General features: G+C 39.8%; 1 protein-coding gene across 5 annotated transcripts in view; it reads left to right on the top strand.

Annotated features, from left to right (window-relative positions):
- The first annotated feature begins 588 nt into the window (after positions 1-588).
- Positions 589-20,051, top strand: part of shop (sulfite oxidase) — a 44,382-nt gene continuing 24,919 nt past the window's right edge. Inside the window, exons 1-4 of one of the 5 annotated variants that reach the window (XM_071686759.1) lie at positions 589-648; positions 5,776-5,822; positions 7,763-7,929; positions 13,650-13,826. In XM_071686759.1, the coding sequence (XP_071542860.1) occupies positions 601-648; positions 5,776-5,822; positions 7,763-7,929; positions 13,650-13,826 (439 nt within the window). In that variant the 5' untranslated portion in view covers positions 589-600. Of the gene's footprint in view, positions 649-765; positions 929-5,775; positions 5,823-7,762; positions 7,930-13,649; positions 13,827-20,051 lie in introns of those variants that run through there. The other 4 variants (XM_071686761.1, XM_071686760.1, XM_071686762.1 and 1 more) reach the window with 4 other exon arrangements.

The raw sequence follows: 20,051 nt of genomic DNA, 5'->3' as shown, positions 1-20,051 counted from the left end.
AGGCACGAGTTAAACTATGTGAAGGAAGTTGATGTATATCCCTATGTATTAAACTATCTCATTTATCCCTACATGTAATGTTGATATGTATGGACTATGCTCCTTTCCTTTGTATTGTATGAACGCTATGTTCCCTGTCGGCAGGAGCGGTACATTTTAATTAAACTCGTCACGTCATCACTATCGTTCTACGCTTCAGCAATTCTATACCATGAACATATGATGAGCACCTCCTAGCTTAGCGAAGTTCCTTATCTCTCAAGTACAATGAGGTTATAGCCTTCAAGTAGAGCACAATAGAAAATATATAATAAACTACGCACTTACTACAGTAAACATGCACCATACATATGTAGATTGCACATTAGTCCTTTTCTCAACATCCTCATTGCAACTCTATCTTTCCCCTTCCTAATCACCCAATTGGTGTTGTATTTCAGTATAATCGTTTACATGTGTACCGATAAGTCGCTATCTATTTAAAGATAAGCAGCAGGATGATATATTTTTGTCCTGGACAGTCATTATGATAAGCTATGATTCCAGCATTGATGTGCTCATTAGTAATATGTTGTTAGATTTAATGACCATTAGTGGTGAATGATGCACATTGTAACATCTGTGCCTGTTATATGTGATGTTCTTTGGGTATGTAACCACGGTCACCTTACTGATCGTTAAACGTATAAGTCTGATGCATATTGTATTTTTCAACAACTTGTAAGTCTATAGCCATTCATTTCTGGGAAAGATGTTAAATGCGGAATATATTTGACGCGTGGTGGCAGCAGGGATGTGCGGCGTGGCTGTCACCCAGATAGGCTGAACTCCACCCCAAGGCAACCCTTAACGATAACTGCCTGATAACAACCCCTGTGGCTCACCTTCCCCCTAGTTTAGCAGGCAGGTGGACCTGACATTGTGACAAGTAAATTTTGTAGTGTTATATTTATGTTTTGAGTGTAAAGTGAAGTTTAATTTGAATCTTGAAAGCTTGTGCTTGCGGACTGGCCTACAATCAAGAATGTAGTCGCGACACATCTAGGTTGAACTTGGCCGAGGGCCTGCGATGGAACCAGTAGAATGAATACATTACACTTGTGTTACGATACTTAGAATTAATATCTAGGTTAACCTAGCCTAGTTCTGGGTCGTTAGATTCGTTGAATATCATTATGTTTGGCAAGAAAGTATAATCCATTGAATTCCATTGAACTGATCTGTTGTCTGTTTGTTGACATTCATCTGGTATTTACGTAGCAATGCTCAGGCAAGAAGGGTGGGGGAGAGGAGGGGAGGGAGCTAAATGTAAGATGAAATTGATCTACTGCTTTGTATTACTTGGCTACTCAGACAGTATTATTAACGTTTTGGACATAGAGCGAATTTTAGGTTGAGTAAAGAATTGATGAAACCAGTTTAAACAGTTTTACAGAATGACATCAGATAAGGCGAAAGTTGTGAGAGTTATGCATATGAGGGAAATGGTGGGGTTGGTCAGTGTAGAAAAACCACTGCATTGGAGGTTGAACAAACTGGGATAGTTTGGTGAGTGGAATTTTGGTTGTGTACTATATATTCTTTGGCTTATAAACTGCCTCAGTAATGGGAGGCATATTTAACGTATCATCTTGCCTTATTGAGCACATTAATAGTTCTTTTGTGGAAATATTGCCATATTGAGCACATTAATAGTTCTTTTGTGGAAATATTGCCATATTGAGCACATTAATAGTTCTTTTGTGGAAATATTTCCATACTGAAGTAGAGTGTAAGCTGCTGTGGAAACATTAGGGCAGTCTGTAGACCTCAAGGCAACCCAGAAACCGGGTATCAATCAATTCACCTTATGTTGAATAGGTTTCAACCTGTTGAAATACATGATAGGACTACACTAATGCTGGTTAGTGCACACGAATTTTAATGTTCTGAGAAACAGTTACTGACCAGTGGTACCGTTATCTATTGTTTCATTTTGGCTTACTTTTAGATTAAGGACACCACAGACAGTATCCTGTTACAATAATATTTTTATGTCATCATTATCGTTATAGATCATTTCTGTTTGGTATTAAAAGTCCAGTGTATTCTATTCTTTCATGTAGCATGATACTATCAATGCCAACAGTGCAAAGATATTAAATGATGGCTTAGAATGAGGGGAGTGGGCATATGAGAGGTTTGTTATGGCAGGAAATGCAAAGCAAATTAATTCTAGAGTGGTAAAGTGGGTAAAATATAATAATTTGGTTATGACATGTGGAAAGAATGGAAGATGGGGAGTTTACAAGAAGAGTTTATGATAGTATGATTAAAGTGGGTTGGTGTTAGAGGAAGATCACGTGACATGAGGTAATAGAGTGGAAGAGGACTGGAAGGAGAGAAATGGAAGAAGAGAATGTGTAATGGAATATGCAAGGGATTTCTTGGAGGAAATGGGCAACAGAGATATAGATAGATAGATAGGTCGCTCATAATCTAAGAAGTTGTAGGATTTCCCATAGTTATTGAAGGAGAATCTCACATAACAAAACTTAGATTATCTGAGTGATCTCTGAAGAGGAATTTTACAGTGTACTCTAATTCGTAGGTTGTTCTCCAAACCATATCACACAATGCTCCAATGGATTTAAAAGTTCAGAAAGTTCAGGACTGGAGTATAAGAATGCTTTCAAAGAATAAAAGTGTAGAATTTTACTGGTTTGGACTTTTTGCTATCAGCGGTAGTGAGATAATAGATGTTCAGACTGAAGCAGTTAAACTCTAACACTCCATATATACAAGTTATACCTTAGTGATAATATGTGCAGCAAAAGATTAGTAGATGCCAGGGGCAAGCAAGATGCGACTTGGAGTGCCCCCAGATTAACAAACTACAGGAATCACCATTTTGAGACAATTCTCCGTCAGCTTAGGATTGGTCATCCTATGGAGACTTACGGTCACTTAATTTGAGAGGAGACCTGCCCCAGTATGTGATACCTGCAGTTGCAGTAATATCATGGAACATTTATGAAAAGAATGGCAAAAATGCAAATATTTCTGAGTTGAATAAGAGTAATGTACTGTTTGCTAGGAATAAAGGTATCAGATGAATTTTAGACAATACTTTTTATGTACTGATAAACAGTCTGATAATTTTTTTAAGAATCCAAAATATACGATTTTACAAAATTAATTTGTTTAAAAATCTTTTAAAGGAAGCAAAATTGTATTATTCTATGTAGATAGAGAGTTTGAAGATTTTTTTTTTCTCTTGAGAAAGTTCCAAACAACCTTTAGATTCTAGTGCTTTACTGCTTTCCCAAAATAATTTCAAAACTAATCCATAAGTACATATGGACCATAATATATGTGTATTTTTATCAGTGAATCTGGAAAAAAGTGTTTATACCCATCAGTATATTACAGGAGCTGAGCAGTAAGATTTTAGCTTTGGGTACCCAAATCCCTGGTGATTAAGTATAATAAGTATGAATTATGTACATGTGTATATATGTATATGTCTGTGTATGTATATATATGAATACGTTGAAATGTATAGATATGTATATGTGCGTGTGTGGACGTGTATGTATGTACGTGAGTATGTGGGTGTGTTGGGCCTTTCTTTCGTTTGTTTCCTTGCACTACCTTGCTAACACGGGAGACAGCAACAAATTATAATGATGTAAAGTATAATAATAAAATATAGGAAGAGAGGAAAGTGATTGGTTCTCAGTGAATGTAGGTTTGCGGCAGGGGTGTGTGATGTCTCTATGGTTGTTTGTTTATGGATGGGGTTGTTAGGGAGGTGAATGCAAGAGTTTTGAAAAGAGGGGCAAGTAGGCAGTCTGTTGTGGATGACAGAGCTTGGAAAGTGAGTCAGTTGTTGTTTGCTGATGATACAGCGCTGGTGGCTGATTCATGTGAGAAACTGCAGAAGCTGGTGACTGAGTTAGGTAAAGTGTGTGAAAGACGAAAGCTGAGAGTAAATGTCAATAAGAGCAAAGTTATTAGGTACAGTAGGGTTGAAGGACAAGTTAATTGGGATGTAAGTTTGAATGGAGAAAAACTGGAGGAAGTGAAGTGTTTTAGATATCTGGGAGTGGATTTGGCAGCGGATGGAACATGGAAGCGGAAGTGAATCATAGGGTAGGGGAGGGGGCAAAAGTTCTGGGAGCATTGAAGAATGTGTGGAAGTTGAGAACATTATCTCAGAAAGCAAAAATGGGTATGTTTGAAGGAATAGTGGTTTCAACAATGTTGTATGGTTGCGAGGCGTGGGCTATGGATAGAGTTGTACGGAGGAGGGTGGATGTGCTGGAAATGAGATGTTTGAGGACAATATGTAGTGTGAAGTGGTTTGATCGAGTAAGTAATGTAAGGGTAAGAGAGATGTGTGGAAATATAAAGAGCGTGGTTGAGAGAGCAGAAGAGGGTGTTTTGAAATGGTTTGGGCACATGGAGAGAATGAGTGAGAAAAGATTGATGAAGAGGATATATGTGCCGGAGGTGGAGGGAACGAGGAGAAGTGGGAGACCAAATTGGAGGTGGAAAGATGGAGTGAAAAAGATTTTGAGTGATCGGGGCCTAAACATGCAGGAGGGTGAAAGGCGGGCAAGGAATAGAGTGAATTGGATCGATGTGGTATACCGGGGTTGACGTGCTGTCAGTGGATTGAATCAGGGCATGTGAAGCGTCTGGGGTAAACCATGGAAAGTTGTGTGGGGCCTGGATGTGGTTTCGGGCATTATTGCATGACAGCTAGAGACTGAGTGTGAACGAATGGGGCCTTTGCTGTCTTTTCCTAGCGCTACCCCGCACACATGAGGGGGGAGGGGGATGGTATTCCATGTGTGGCAAGGTGGCGATGGGAATGAATAAATGCAGACAGTGTGAATTGTGTGCATGGGTATATATGTATGTGTCTGTGTGTGTATATATATGTGTACATTGAGATGTATAGGTATGTATATTTGTGTGTGTGGACGTGTGTGTATATACATGTGTATGGTGGTGGGTTGGGCCATTTCTTTCGTCTGTTTCCTTGCGCTACCTCGCAAACGCGGGAGACAGCGACAGAGCAAAATAAATTATATATAAGATAATATATATATAAACATATATATAAACATGAGCGGATGTGGCCTTTCTTTGTCTGTTTCTTGGCACTACATTGCCAAAGCAGGAAATGGCAATCAAGTATGAAAATGTGTATTTATTACTGATATTGTATTGATGTATCTTTCATTAAACACATAAAGTTATATATCGTTGGACTGATCATGTGCTTTTTTATGGATTGTTTCCCAGCATCACATGTTTTTTCAGATAGTGCATCAGATGAATCCAGAAAATTACCAGTGGAAAAGTTTTTGAGTTCAATAATATTAGAGATGTGAATAAATGAAAGAGGTGATTGTTGCACAATGTTAAGAGAAGAATTATGTGAACGAGGGGATGTTAGGTGTAGAGAGTGAGTTTTGCATGAATGGGTTTGTTTGAACCAGCTGTCTAATAGAGATTAGCTCAATACAGTTAGATTGAATAGTATTTTCTTTTTATCTTTCTTTTATTAATAGTTATTTGAAACTTACATGGACCTGTTGAGGACAATGAACAGTGCTGAATAATCCATTGATAATCTTATTATTTACTAAACAAGCAAAGTTTCAGATCAGAGATATGAATGTCATTATTTGAAAAAAAAAAATGCTTCTGATGACAGGATAGCCATTGCTAATAATAAAATGAAAAATGCTTCCATGGTTGACACTGATTTTATGTCTACAGATTGTAAATGAAAGCAGAAATATGCTATCTCGCCTGCTGATTAGAAGGTAAGGATGAAGCTCCTTTTCACTTAAATATGGAACCAAGAATCATTTTATTTTTTGTTGAAGATATTCTACCCGTATATTCTCTGTTTTAGTGTTCTTATAATCACTTGATGCTTTAACAGCCTGCTGCTGAGACTTGCAGAAACCTTTATATATAGTATATAGGATGAAATATTATTATGAAAGAAAAAATATTTTTATGCAAGTGCTCTGTGGTTTTACTTATCTTTATATGATTTCAATGATTTATTTCTGGAATGAAAGTAAATGTTACATGGCTATGAAAATTCTGGAATTGTGATATCAATTCTCCAGCTCTGAGAAAGTCATAGAAGATGTAGAAAATTGCATTGTCAATGAAAGTCAGTAAAGTTTTATTTCCCATTTTGATGTTGCTTAGAAACCTTGTGAGCTGAATGTTTCTCTGAAAGTGCTCTTTTTGTTTCTGAAATATATCTATTTCTGTACTGCACTGAAAATTTAGCCCTCATGTTACTAACTGGATATTGGTGACATTTACACCTCACCCTTTCCTACTTTAAGGTGAACATGGGTTTTCAATTCACATATCACCACTAATCTTTGTCCTGTTTTTTCTGCTTCCTTTTACATCTTTATTAATGTCTGGGTGAAATCCTGATTTATTTCTTGTCTAGGGTATTGTCTTAGTAGTTCACTGGTTTACATTACTGTCTCTAGTCTGCCAGTCTTTTATTCATGTAGAATAACCAAAACTGAATACTATACTCAAGGTGGGGGGACATTATTGAATTATAAAGGTTGAGGATTGTTTCATGTACTTGTACTTGAATGCCGTACCTATGAAGCTTAGGAATGTGTTTGCTTTTTTTAATGCTTTTGTGCACTGCTAACTTGGCTTTAGGTCATTGTCAATTTTTTCACTTAAGTGTAGAAATTCTTCATTTACCTTTTGTATCTCAAATCATTTTGTAGCTTGCCTTGTTTTAACCTCTGATTTGCAAAACTTTGCTTATACTGATGTTAGAATTCATTTCCTAGCAGTCCTAGTTTGTCATTGTGCCCAGAACCTTTGCCTTCTCATTCAACTCATGACTTTCTTGAACTCCCATGGTTCTATTAGTCTCCTTGCCCACTTCCAAGTACCTGAAACCTTTTTCTACAAGTTTTCTCCGTTTAGAGTCACACCCCAACTAACTTGTCTCTTTGAACAGTTAAACCTAATACCCTTTCCTTTTTTTTAACATTTACCCTGCCAAACTCAGAAACCGTTTAATGCAGTTTCTCTTATGAATTTGCCCCCATTACCATGCCATTAGCAAAGAGTGACTTACTCACCTCCTTGGTAGCTCCCACTTTAATTTTACAGTGGAGTTCCCCAAAGAGCACTTCTTTTTCAACCCTCTTCAGTCTCTTCACACACAACCTTCCATTACTTCGAGCAAACTGCAACATGGAGGTCCTTTCATGTGCAGGTTACCTCATAATCACATCACAACACCCTGGTACCCCAGTAGCAACAACAAACATGCAGCACTACATTATGCAATTGGAACATTGCTTTTTAATACCATTCTCAAATAATGACTGGATGGTTACATTTTTCAGAGCTGAGTATGGGTAGACATTGTAGGATACAGAGTATATTGTTTGGGTGAGATTTATATTGAGTTAAGCTTGCCTTGTGTGGTTAAAGATATGCGGAGAACCTTATCAGATTGCAGAAATAGTTGCTTCAACAAAACCCCTTTAATGAAGGATGGAGTTCAGACAGCTTTATGGATACTTTTAGGGTGAGGTGACCATCTATTTGAAATCTTTTAACAGTTGTTACTTTTTAAATGATTTCATTCCTTACTTACAGTTGTTTTCATTCATGAAATTAACTAAAGAAGAGTCAGGAAACCCACAAAATTCTGTCATCTGTTTGAATACTGATTAAATATATCTTGCATCTCAAGACTGGCAGCGAGGCACCATGCCAGCCTTAGCCTGTTGGATATTCGACTGAGGCACACGCAGGAGCAGCAGAGGGATGACCGGAGCCAACACAAACAGCGTATAATGGCTACCCTAATTGGAGCTTGGACTGGTGTGGCACTCTGGCTTCAGTATAATAATCGCACAGGTACTATACATTGAATCTTCTTATTGCCAAGTCCTGAACATGTTCACAGTTGTTCATATTTGTTGTAATGCATATACATAGTTGGTGATTTGTACTTTATAGCCAAACATACATTAAGTATTTCAAGCATGTATTGTAGGTGATTTTTTAGGTTTGTGTGGCAACTTTGAAGGTATGGAAGTGTTTTGTAACAAATTTTAGGCCAAGAAGATGCTTGTGATTCTGCAGTTTTTTTTTTAAGATTATATAAGCTGTTAATGAATTTCGGATTACCAGGTAGCAAGCCCATCCCAGGGAATCATGCATTTCTGCCCACTGCCATCCTGTAGGCTCAAAGACTACAGTTCTGCAAAATGTACGCCAGCAAGTGAAACATACCTTTTAGATAATGATGTTATCACTAGCCCCTCTTTCATATGGATTTGTAATCTCCACTCACAATACCACAATTCAAAGGTGTTGTCTGTGCTTATTCCAACATCAGCAAACCTTTTGCACTGCTCGAGGACCTTCTGTCCCCAAGCTTTGATGTTATCTGGCTCAAGGTCTATCTCCCAACTCCCATGCTTTTCCTTTATTTCACTTACTGCTCTCCTAATTCTACAAATTTTATATGTCCCTAACTACCTAAACTCCTGCCATGAGTGTGTGACATCCTCTACAGCAAGCTGAAATCCTCTACCTAGGGAACTTCAGTGTTCACCTTAGGGAATGGTTGAATTCCTCCCATAAGGAGGGTGGGGGTGATCCAAGCTATCACCTGCCCCACCCACATTTCTGACCACTGTGACCACTCTCCTGATGTTCTGGATCTGTTTTTCACCTCTAATCCTTCATGCTGTAGCTACATAATCTTGCCAACAATTGGTTCATCACATCTCATAAATGTCTATCTGTCTGTCTGTCTATTTATCTATTTATCTATCTATCCATATCTCTGATGCCTGTTCCAGTTTGATCTCCCTCATAGGAGTGGCCATGGCAATAGAGTACCATAACTAAAAACTCCGGTGCTGCTTCTTAATCTTTAGTGCCTCACCTCTAACAAGCCACTGGCAGAGGGCAAGTCTAGCACAGTGTTTATAGAAACTCCTACCTAATGTTCCTAATGACTACTACTATCTAAGGCTCTTACCTACTCTCATCTGTTTAATGGCTCCTTTCCCTCTTGCAGGCCCTCCTAAACATAAATATTGTCACCTCAGCAAGGCTGACTGGAATAACTTATGAAAATTCTGTCGTAACTTTCCTCAGATAAATTATTGTTTCTTATTTGGTGATGCTTCTGTCTCCACCAAATGCACGGCAAAAGTAATTGTTGTGGGAATGGAAGCATTTATTCCCTCTTCCTCCGAGATGACCTCCTCTTCTAATCCTTGGTCTTACCATTCCTATTCTGAGGCCATTCAGACAGGGGATCAAGCATATTAGGCTTGGAAAGCCTCTCCTTCACCTGTCTTATTCAGCATTTATTACTGCCCGTAATCATTGCAGTTGCATTATTTATGAGGCAAAGCGTTCCTTTTTCAAAGGAAGTGTGATAACATGTCCTCTTCATTGACTGATAGATTTTTCTTGCCTTTATCTAAGAGCTTTGCTATTAACTTGTGTTCCTCCATATTTCCTTCACTTTTCCATTCTATCAGTAATATAGCAGTCTCTCCCATAGAAAATGCAACTATCTTTGGTTCTTGTTTCTCCCCTAACTCTGCCATGGATAACTTTTAATGTTCCTTCACTCATCTTATGCCCCTTCCTCTAATCTCTTTGCAAACTGCTTGAAAAGTACTTCTCTCTCTGGACACAAGCAAGGCTTATTGTCCTGATGTCCTGGAACTCTCTTTGCTCTTAGGTCTTTCCAAATAACTATGATCTGCCACTCTTTAAAAAACAGGTTTTTCCTTTCCTCCAAAATTTGTAATTACCTTCCCTTGCCTCTTCTTTTTCCCTGTCTTTAAGCTCTTTGTATTTCAATTAAGGTCCAGCCCTGATGGGGACTTTTGTCCACGACTGGAGTCTCCAGCTTAGAAAATGATATGGTAGATTTACCCCATATAGGTAAGAATGAAATTAGTGATGATTGATAGATTGATAGACAGATAAGTGTTTAAAGTTCTTAAGCAAGTGATAATCTGCTTTTAGTAAACTATTTTTTTACTTTATTTTTAGCTCATACAGTGTGTTATTATGAAACATGTTAGAACTTAGAATTTAATTTTTTTCATTGTAACTTAGATGGCTTGCAGTCTCTCATAAGGGAGAGAGCAGTAGAATGTACAAGAGTCAAAAGGTCGTTTGATAGAATAATGAAGGGTAGAGGCGTGGGCTATAGATATACATGTGAAAGAAGAAAGCTGAGAGTAAATGTGAATAAGAGCAAAGTAATTAGGTTCAGTAGGGTTGAGGGACAAGTTAATTGGAAGGTAAGTTTGAATGGAGAAAAAACTGGAGGAAGTGAAGTGTTTTAGATATCTCGTAGTGGATTTAGCAGCAGATGGAACCATGGAAGCGGAAGTGAGTCACAGGGTGGGGGAGGGGGCGAAGGTTCTGGGAGCGTTGAAGAATGTGTGGAAGGTGAGAACGTTATCTCGGAGAGCAAAAATGGGTATATTTGAAGGAATAGTAGTTCCAGCAATGATATATGTTTTCGAGGCATGGGCTATAGATAGGGTTGTGCGAGAGAGGGTGGATGTGTTGGAAATGAAATGTTTTAGGACAATATGCGGTGTGAGGTGGTTTGATCAAGTAAGTAATGAAAGGGTAAGAGAGATATGTGGTAAAAAAAAAAAAGACTGGTTGAGAGAGCAGAAGAGGGTGTATTAAAATGGTTTGGTCACATGGAGAGAATGAGTGAGGAAAAATTAACGAAGAGGACATATGTGTCAGAGTTGGAGGGAACGAGAAGTGGGAGACCAAATTGGAGGTGGAAAGATGGAGCGAAAAAGATTTTGAGTGATTGGGGCCTGAATATGCAGGAGGGTGAAAGGCATGCAAGGAATAGAGTGAATTGTAACAATGTGGTATACCGGGGTCGACATGCTGTCAATGGATTGAACCAGGGCATGTGAAGCGTCTGGGGTAAACCATGAAAAGCTTTATGGGACCTGGATGTGGAAAGGGAGCTGTGGTATCGGTGCATTACACATGAAAGCTAGAGACTGAGTGTGAACGAATGTGGCCTTTGTTGTCATTTTCTAGTGCTACCTCGAGCGCCGGTGGGGGCGTTGCTGTTTTCCATTTGTGGCAGGGTGGCGATAGGAATAGTTGAAGGCAGCAAGTATGAATAATGTGCATGTGTATATATGTATATGTCTGTGTATGTATGTATGTATACGTCGAAATGTATAGGTATGTATTTGTGCGTGTGTGGGCATTTGTGTGTGTGCATGTGGGTGTGGGTGGGTTGGGCCATTCTTTCATCTGTTTCCTTGCACTACCTTGCCAGTGCAGGAGACAGGGACTAGGTATGATAATAAATAAGGCGTGGGCTATAGATAGAGTTGTGCGAAGGAGGGTGGATGTGCTGGAAATGAGATGTTTGAGGACAATTTCTGGTGTGAGGTGGTTTGATTGAGTAAGTAATGAAAGGGTAAGAGAGATGTGTGTAATAGAAAGAGTGTGGTTGAGAGGGCAGAAGTGGATGTTTTGAAATGGTTGGTCACATGGAGAGAATGAGTGAGGAAAGATTGACAAAGAGGATATATGTGTCAGAGGTGGAGGGAACGAGGAGAAGTGGGAGACCAAATTGGAGGTGGAAAGATGGAGTGAAAAAGATTTTGAGTGATCGGGGCCTGAACATGCAGGAGGGTGAAGGGCATGCAAGGAATAGAGTGAATTGGAACGATGTGGTATACCGGGGTCGACGTGCTGTCAGTGGATTGAACCAGGGTATGTGAAGCGTCTGGGGTAAACCATGCAAAGTGTGTGGGGCCTGGATGTGGAAAGGGAGCTGTGGTTTCGGTGCATTATTACATGACAGCTAGAGACTGAGTGTGAACGAATGAGGCCTTTGGTGTTTTTCCTAGCGCTACCTCGCACACATGAGGGGGGGGAGGGGTTGTTATTTGCGTATATATATTGTATGTATATTTGCGTGTGTGGACGTGTATGTATATACATGTGTATATGGGTGGGTTGGGCCATTCTTTCTTCTGTTTCCTTGCACTACCTCGCTAACGTGGGAGACAGCAACAAAGCAAAATATAAAATAATATATATACCACACCCAAAGCCAGGTATCCAATTTTAATTAGCGCAAGGGAAGGATGAACACCTGGATTAGGTGCATACTGATAGCTGCAGCACCCAGGATTCAAACATAAGTCTTTGCATGACTCACAGCAGTTACCTTGGTATGGGTTTTTATTTTAAGCACAGATATCCTTCATGTGTAGATTATGAAGAAAAAATGTGAAGAGAGGAAAATAGATATCTGAGGTTAATACAGATTTATAGCAGGCTTAGAAGTTAGAGTATTACAGACTAAGCAAGTAGAACATGCTCATGACTCTGAATAGAATGAGCTGTTAGCCCTATTCATGGTACATTAGAATTGTATATCATGCTAGAGACTCCTCCACAAAATGAGCTATTGGCATAACTGCTATGAAAATCAGCATAGTAATTAAAATGAATTATGTTTATATAATATGGCTGAGGTTAACTTATTGTGACATTAGTTTTAGGTGCTTTGCAGGTATTCATCTTTGAAAGTTATCTTACATTGTAGTGTAATCCTAGAATTAGAATGTCGATAAATCGTCTTCCATCTTTGTTGCATTCCTTTGGATCTTGTTTATTATTCTCTGCTTCAGTATGTTCGATGACCAAGCTTAAGAAGCACATTGTAGTTTTGGCTTAAGATAGGATGTGAACAGTTTGTTGGATATTTCTACATCTGTGTATTTAATGCAATTCTGACATTGCCAGCAGACTGATTAGCTCTTGCAACATATTAAGTATAATGTCAGCTCCTGTGTCCTTGTATTTGAGAATTTCTGCAGATTATTTCCAGCTAAATAGTGTTTTTGTCAAGGTATTTTTTCACTGCATTCCATCCTCACAACTCCAAAGCATTTATTCGGATTGAATTTCATCACTTGTGTATCAACTTTGGAGCTTGTCATGGTTTCCTTGTAAGTTGATTCAATCCTTCTCTTTTTCTACTTCCCTTAAGGCCTTCTCATCATTCACAGACATATTCAGGCAGGATTCGATCCTTTAGAGAAGTCATTAACACTTTTTAGTGGCTTTTAGAATGAATTCTTAAAATCTCGCAGAATGAGTAGAATGAGGCAATGGATCTATCAACCTTTGATTGGGTTAGATTAGATTTTTATACATTTTGTTGATCACTGTAGTTAAAATTCTTAACATCCATTTGATAATGACTTAAAGCGAATCTTGCCCTTGTCACACCAAAACTCCTGTGTTTTTATTTCACAGTCACAGAAAAACAAAAAGTTTTTCAAAACTTAATGTTACTGTAGCTGTAATTAGAGAGTTTGGTTTGACATTTGCTGAGGTTGTATTATTCACTTTAATTTTTGTTTTTTTTATTTTTCTTGGTATTACTTAGCTCTTTTCCCATATTTATCCGATTTGCATATTTAGATCCCATGAAAATGTACACATGATCAAAACGTAGGTCTCACACATTCAGTTCAAAAACTTAAGATGACTGTCCTGTATGGCATACTATTGATATTGTCCTTTCCTAGATGCATCCAGTTCAAGCACAGAAGATATTGATGAGGAAAAGTATGGTGCTTATCATAGTGGATTACCTGAGTATACACTTGATGATGTATCTAAGCATGCTACCATTGAAGACCGAATTTGGGTAGCATATCGGCATGGGGTTTATGATATCACTGACTTGATCCCAAAGCATCCAGGTAACATAAGATTTTCTCTCATTACTGGGTTTACAAGTTTATTCCATAGTCAGACTGTTTATCAAGCTGTTAAAATCAAATTTTTTTTGTAATTTTGCTTATATGTTTGGTCTCACAACTCAGTGTCTTGAAAGTTCCTCAGGATAATCATTTCATCCTTAAGAATCTATCTATTATTATTAATTCAGTCCCAGTCTTACTGGGCTAATCTGGTATATACAACCTTCAAAAATCACACACACATATCTTGAACCCATAGCCAATGTGTTAAAGTGAAAAATAGACCTCCATATTTAAAAGAGTGCTCCATACTTTTTCACTGTACACACTCTTTTGATTCATTAAGAGAGACCAGCATCTCTATTCTTACACTTGCAGTTAAATAGTTATCTGTGCAAACTCTACCTTGAAATGTTTTGTGTATATGCTGCATATATAGCTATTTCAGTCACAAGTAGCCTTGTGACATACAAAGACATATACATATATACACATGTACATATTCATACTTGCTTGCCTTCATCCATTCTTAGCACAACCCTGCCCCACAGGAAACAGCTTCAGTGAGGTAGCGCCAGTATAACAGACTAAAAAGAACACATTCGTTCACATTCAGTCTCTAGGTGTCATGTGTAATGCACTGAAACCACAGCTACCTATCCACCTCCAGGCCCCAAACACCTTTCCATGGTTTACTCCAGACATATCACATGCACTGGTTCAGTCCACTGACAGCACATTGACTCCGATATACCACACCATTCCAGTTCACTATATGCTCAGGCCCTGGTTGCTCAAATTTTTTTTCACTCTATCCATCCACCTCTAATTTGGTTTCCCTCTTTTTGTTCCCTCCACCTCTGTCACATGTATCCTATTTGTCAGTCTTTCCTCACTCATTCTGTCCGTATGTCCAAACCATTTCAACTCACCCTCTTCTGCTGTCTCAACCACACTTTTTATTACCACACATCTCTTACCTTTTCATTACTTACTCAATCAAACCACCTCACACCATATACTATCCTCAAACATTTCATTTCCAACACATCCTTCCTCCTCCACACAACCCCATCTATAGCCTATATCTCACAACCATATGATATTTTTGGAATTAATATTCCTTCAGACATACCCATATTTGCTGTCCAAGAGATAAAGTTCTCTTTCCACACATTCTTCATTGCTCCCAGCACCTTTGCCCCCTCCTCCACCCTATGACTCACTTCCTCATCCACAGTTTCATTCTCTGCTAAGTCCACTCCCAGATATCTAAAACACTTCACTTCCTCCAATTTTTCTCCATTCAAACTTACATCCCATCATACCTTTTCCTCTACCCTGCTGAACCTAATAACCTTGCTCTTATTCACATTTACTCGTAACTTTCTCCTTTCACACACTTTTCCAAACTCAGTCACCAACTTCTGCAGTTTCTCCTTTGAATCAGCCACCAGTGCTGTTTTATCGGTGAACAACACCTGACTCATTTTTCAGGCCCTCTCATCCCCAACAGACTGCATACATAACAAATTAAACAACCATGGGGACATCACACACCCCTGCCGCAGACTGACATTCACTAGGAACCAATCATTCTCCTCTCTTCCTACTTGTACACGTACCTTACTCCCTTGATAAAAACATCTCTGCTTCTAGCAGCTTACTTCCCACACCATATACTCTTGAGACCTTCCACAAAGCATCTCTATCATCCCTATCATATGCCTTTTCCAGATCCATAGATGCTACATATAAATCCATCTGTTTTTCTTAAGTATTTCTCCCCCCCCACATTCTTCAAAGCAGACACCTGATCCACACATCCTTTATCACTTCTGAAACCACACTGCTCTTCCCCAATCTGATGCTATGTACAAGCCTTCACCCCCTCAATCAATACCCTCCCATACAGTTTTCCAGGAATACTCATCAAACTTATGCCTCTGTAGCTTGAGCACTCACCTTTATCCCCTTTGCCTTTGTACAGTGGCACTATACTTGCATTCCGTCAATCCTCAGGCACTTCACCTTGATCCATACATAGTTTGAATATCCTTAACAACCAACCAAACAATACAGTCACCCCCTTTCTCAATAAATTCCACTGCAATACCATCCAAACCAGCCACCTTGCTAGATTTCATCTTACTCAAGGCTTTCACCACCTCTTTGCTCTTAACCAAACCATTGTCCCTCACCCTCTCACTTTGCACACCATGCCTACCAACACACCCTGTATCTGTCACTCTGTCTTAGTATACATTCAACAAACCTTCAAAATACTCATTCCATCTCATTCATACTTCATCACTACCTGTTATCACTTCCCTCCTTGACCCCTTCACTGATGTTCCCATTTGTTCTATTGTCTTACATGCATTATTTATCTCCTTCCAAAACATCTTTTTATTCTCCCTAAAGTTTAATGATACTCTCACCCCAACTCTCATTTGCCCTCCTTTTCAACTCTTGCCCCTTCCTCTTGATCTCCTGCTGCTTTCTCTTATACATCTCATTTGCACTCCTTCCTTGCAAGTATCATCCAAATGCCTCTCTTTTATCTTTCACTAACAACTTTACTTCTTCATCCCACCACTCGCTACCCTTTCTAATCTGCCCACCTCCCACCTTTCTTATGCCACATGTATCTTTTGCACATGCCATCCTTGCTTCCTTAAATGCATCCCATTCCTCATCCACTGTCTTCACATCATTTGCTCCCACCTCTTGTCATTTTACACTAAATCTCTCCTGGTACCTCCTCACACAAGTCTCCTTTCCGAGCTCTATTACTCTAATCACTCTCTTCTTCCCAATGTTCTCTTTTCTTTCTTGAAAACCTCTAAAAATCTTCACCCTCGTCTCTGCAAGATAGTGACCAGACTTCCCTCCAGCTGCCCTTCTCAGCATGTTAACATCCAAAAGTCTCTTTTACACTTGTAGCAATTAACACATATTCTAGTAATGCTCTTTGACCATCTTTCGTACTAATATTTTTATTTATTCATTTATTTATTATACTTTGTCGCTATCTCCCGTGTTAGCGAGGTAGCACAAGGAAACAGACAAATGAATGGCCCAACCCACCCACATACACATGTATATGCATACACATCCACACATGCACATATACATACCTATACATTTCAGTGTATCCATATATATATACATGCACAGACATATACATATATACACATGTACATAATTCATACTTGCTGCCTTTATTCATTCCTGTTGCCACCCCACCACACATGACATGACACCCCCCTTCCACCGCACATGCGAGAGGTAGCACTACGAAAAGACAACAAAGGCCACATTCATTCACACTCAGTCTCTAGCTGTCATGTATAATGCACTAATACCGCAGCTCCCTTTCCTCATCCAGGCCCCACAAAACTTTCCATGGTTTACACCAGACGCTTCACTTGCCCTGGTTCAATCCATTGACAGTACGTCGACCCCGGTATACCACATCGTCCCAGTTCACTCTATTCCTTGTACACCTTTCACCCTCCTGCATGTTCAGGCCCCGATCGCTCAAAATCTTTTTCACTCCATCCTTCCACCTCCAATTTGGTCTCCTACTTCTCATTTCCTCCACCTCCGACACATATATCCTCTTTGTCAATCTTTCCTCACACATTCTCTCCATGTGACCAAACCATTTCAATACACCCTCTTCTGCTCTCTCAACCACACTCTTTTTGTTACCACTAATCACTCTTACTCTTTCCTTACTTACTCGATCAAACCACCTCACACTACATATTGTCCTCAAACATCTCATTTCCAACACATCCCCCCTCCTCCGCACAACCCTATCTATAGTCCATGCCTCGTAACCATATAACATTGTTGGAACCACTATTCCTTCAGTCATACCCAGTTTTGCTTTCTGAGATAATGTTCTTGCCTTCCACACTTTCTTCAATGCTCCCAGAACCTGTGCTCCCCTCCCCCACCCTGTGACTCACTTCCACTTCCATGGTTCCATCCACTGCCAAATCCACTCCCAGATATCTAAAACACTTCACTTCCTCCAGTTTTTCTCCATTCAAACTTACCTCCCAATTGATGTGACCCTCATCCCTATTGTACCTAATAACCTTGCTCTTATTCACATTTACTCTCAACTTTCTTCTTTCACACACTTTACCAAACTCAGTCACCAGCTTCTGCAGTTTCTCACATAAATCAGCCACCAGTGCTGTATCATCAGCGAACAACTGACTCACTTCCCAAGCTCTCTCATCCACAACAGACTGCATACTTGCCCCTCTTTCCAAAACCCTTGCATTCACCTACCTAACAACCCCATCCATAAACAAATTAAACAACCATGGAAACATCACACACCCCTGCCGCAAACCTACATTCACTGAGAACCAATCATTTTCCTCTCTTCCTACACATACACATGCCTTACATCCCTCTCCACATACAGGCCCCACAGAACCCTCCATGGCTCACCCAGATGCTTCACATGCCCCGGTTCATAAGAAGGAACAGAGGGGGCCAGGTGAGGATATTCCAAAAAAGGCCCAGTCCTCTGTTCCTAACGCTTCCTCGCTAACGCGGGAAATGGCGAATAGTTTAAAAGAAAGAAAAGATATATATTTTATTATTATTATTTTGCTTTGTTGCTGTCTCCCGCGTTTGCGAGGTAGCGCAAGGAGACAGACGAAAGAAATGGCTCAACCCACCCCCATACACATGTACATACATACACGTCCACACACGCAAATATATATACCCATACATCTCAATGTACACATATATATACACACACAGACACATACATTTATACACATGCACACAATTCACACTGTCTGCCTTTATTCATTTCCATCACCACCTCGCCACACATGGAATAACATCCCCCTCCCCCCTCAGGTGTGCGAGGTAGCGCTAGGAAAAGACAACAAAGGCCCCATTCGTTCACACTCAGTCTCTAGCTGTCATGCAATAATGCCCGAAACCACAGCTCCCTTTCCACATCCAGGCCCCACACAACTTTCCATGGTTTACCCCAGACGCTTCACATGCCCTGATTCAATCCATTGACAGCACATTGACCCCGGTATACCACATTGATCCAATTCACTCTATTCCTTGCCTGCCTTTCACCCTCCTGAATGTTCAGGCCCTGATCACTCAAAATCTTTTTCACTCCATCTTTCCACCTCCAATTTGGTCTCCCACTCCTCCTCATTCCCTCCACCTCCGACACATATATCCTCTTGGTCAATCTTTCCTCACTCCTTCTCTCCATGTGCCCAAACCATTTTAAAACACCCTCTTCTGCTCTCTCCACCACGCTCTTTTTATTTCCACACATCTCTCTTACCCTTACATTACTTACTCGATCAAACCACCTCACACCACATATTGTCCTCAACATCTCATTTCCAGCACATCCACCCTCCTGCGCACAACTCTATCCATAGCCCATGCCTCGCAGCCATACAACATTGTTGGAACCACTATTCCTTCAAACATACCCATTTTTGCTTTCGGAGATTATGTTCTCGACTTCCACACATTCTTCAAGGCTCCCAGGATTTTCGCCCCCTCCCCCACCCTATGATTCACTTCCGCTTCCATGGTTCCATCCGCTGCCAGATCCACTCCCAGATATCTAAAACACTTTACTTCCTCCAGTTTTTCTCCATTCAAACTTACCTCCCAATTGACTTGACCCTCAACCCTACTGTACCTAATAACCTTGCTCTTATTCACATTTACTCTTAACTTTCTTCTTTCACACACTCTACCAAACTCAGTCACCAGCTTCTGCAGTTTCTCACATGAATCAGCCACCAGCGCTGTATCATCAGCGAACAACAACTGACACTTCCCAAGCTCTTTCATCCCTAACAGACTTCATACTTGCCCCTCTTTCCAAAACTCTTGCATTCACCTCCCTAACAACCCCATCCATAAACAAATTAAACAACCATGGAGACATCACACACCCCTGCCGCAAACCTTCATTCACTGAGAACCAATCACTTTCCTCTCTTCCTACACGTACACATGCCTTACATCCTTGATAAAAACTTTTCACTGCTTCCAACAACTTGCCTCCCACACCATATATTCTTAGTACCTTCCACAGAGCATCTCTTATCAAGTCTATCATATGCCTTCTCCAGATCCATAAATGCTACATACAGATCCATTAGCTTTTCTAAGTATTTCTCACATACATTCTTCAAA

The sequence above is a fragment of the Panulirus ornatus genome, chromosome 42 (genome assembly GCF_036320965.1).
Source record: "Panulirus ornatus isolate Po-2019 chromosome 42, ASM3632096v1, whole genome shotgun sequence".
Taxonomy (NCBI): Eukaryota; Metazoa; Arthropoda; class Malacostraca; order Decapoda; family Palinuridae; genus Panulirus; species Panulirus ornatus.
Note: the sequence above shows the minus strand (reverse complement) of the source record. Positions and strands in the feature narration are given on the sequence as shown.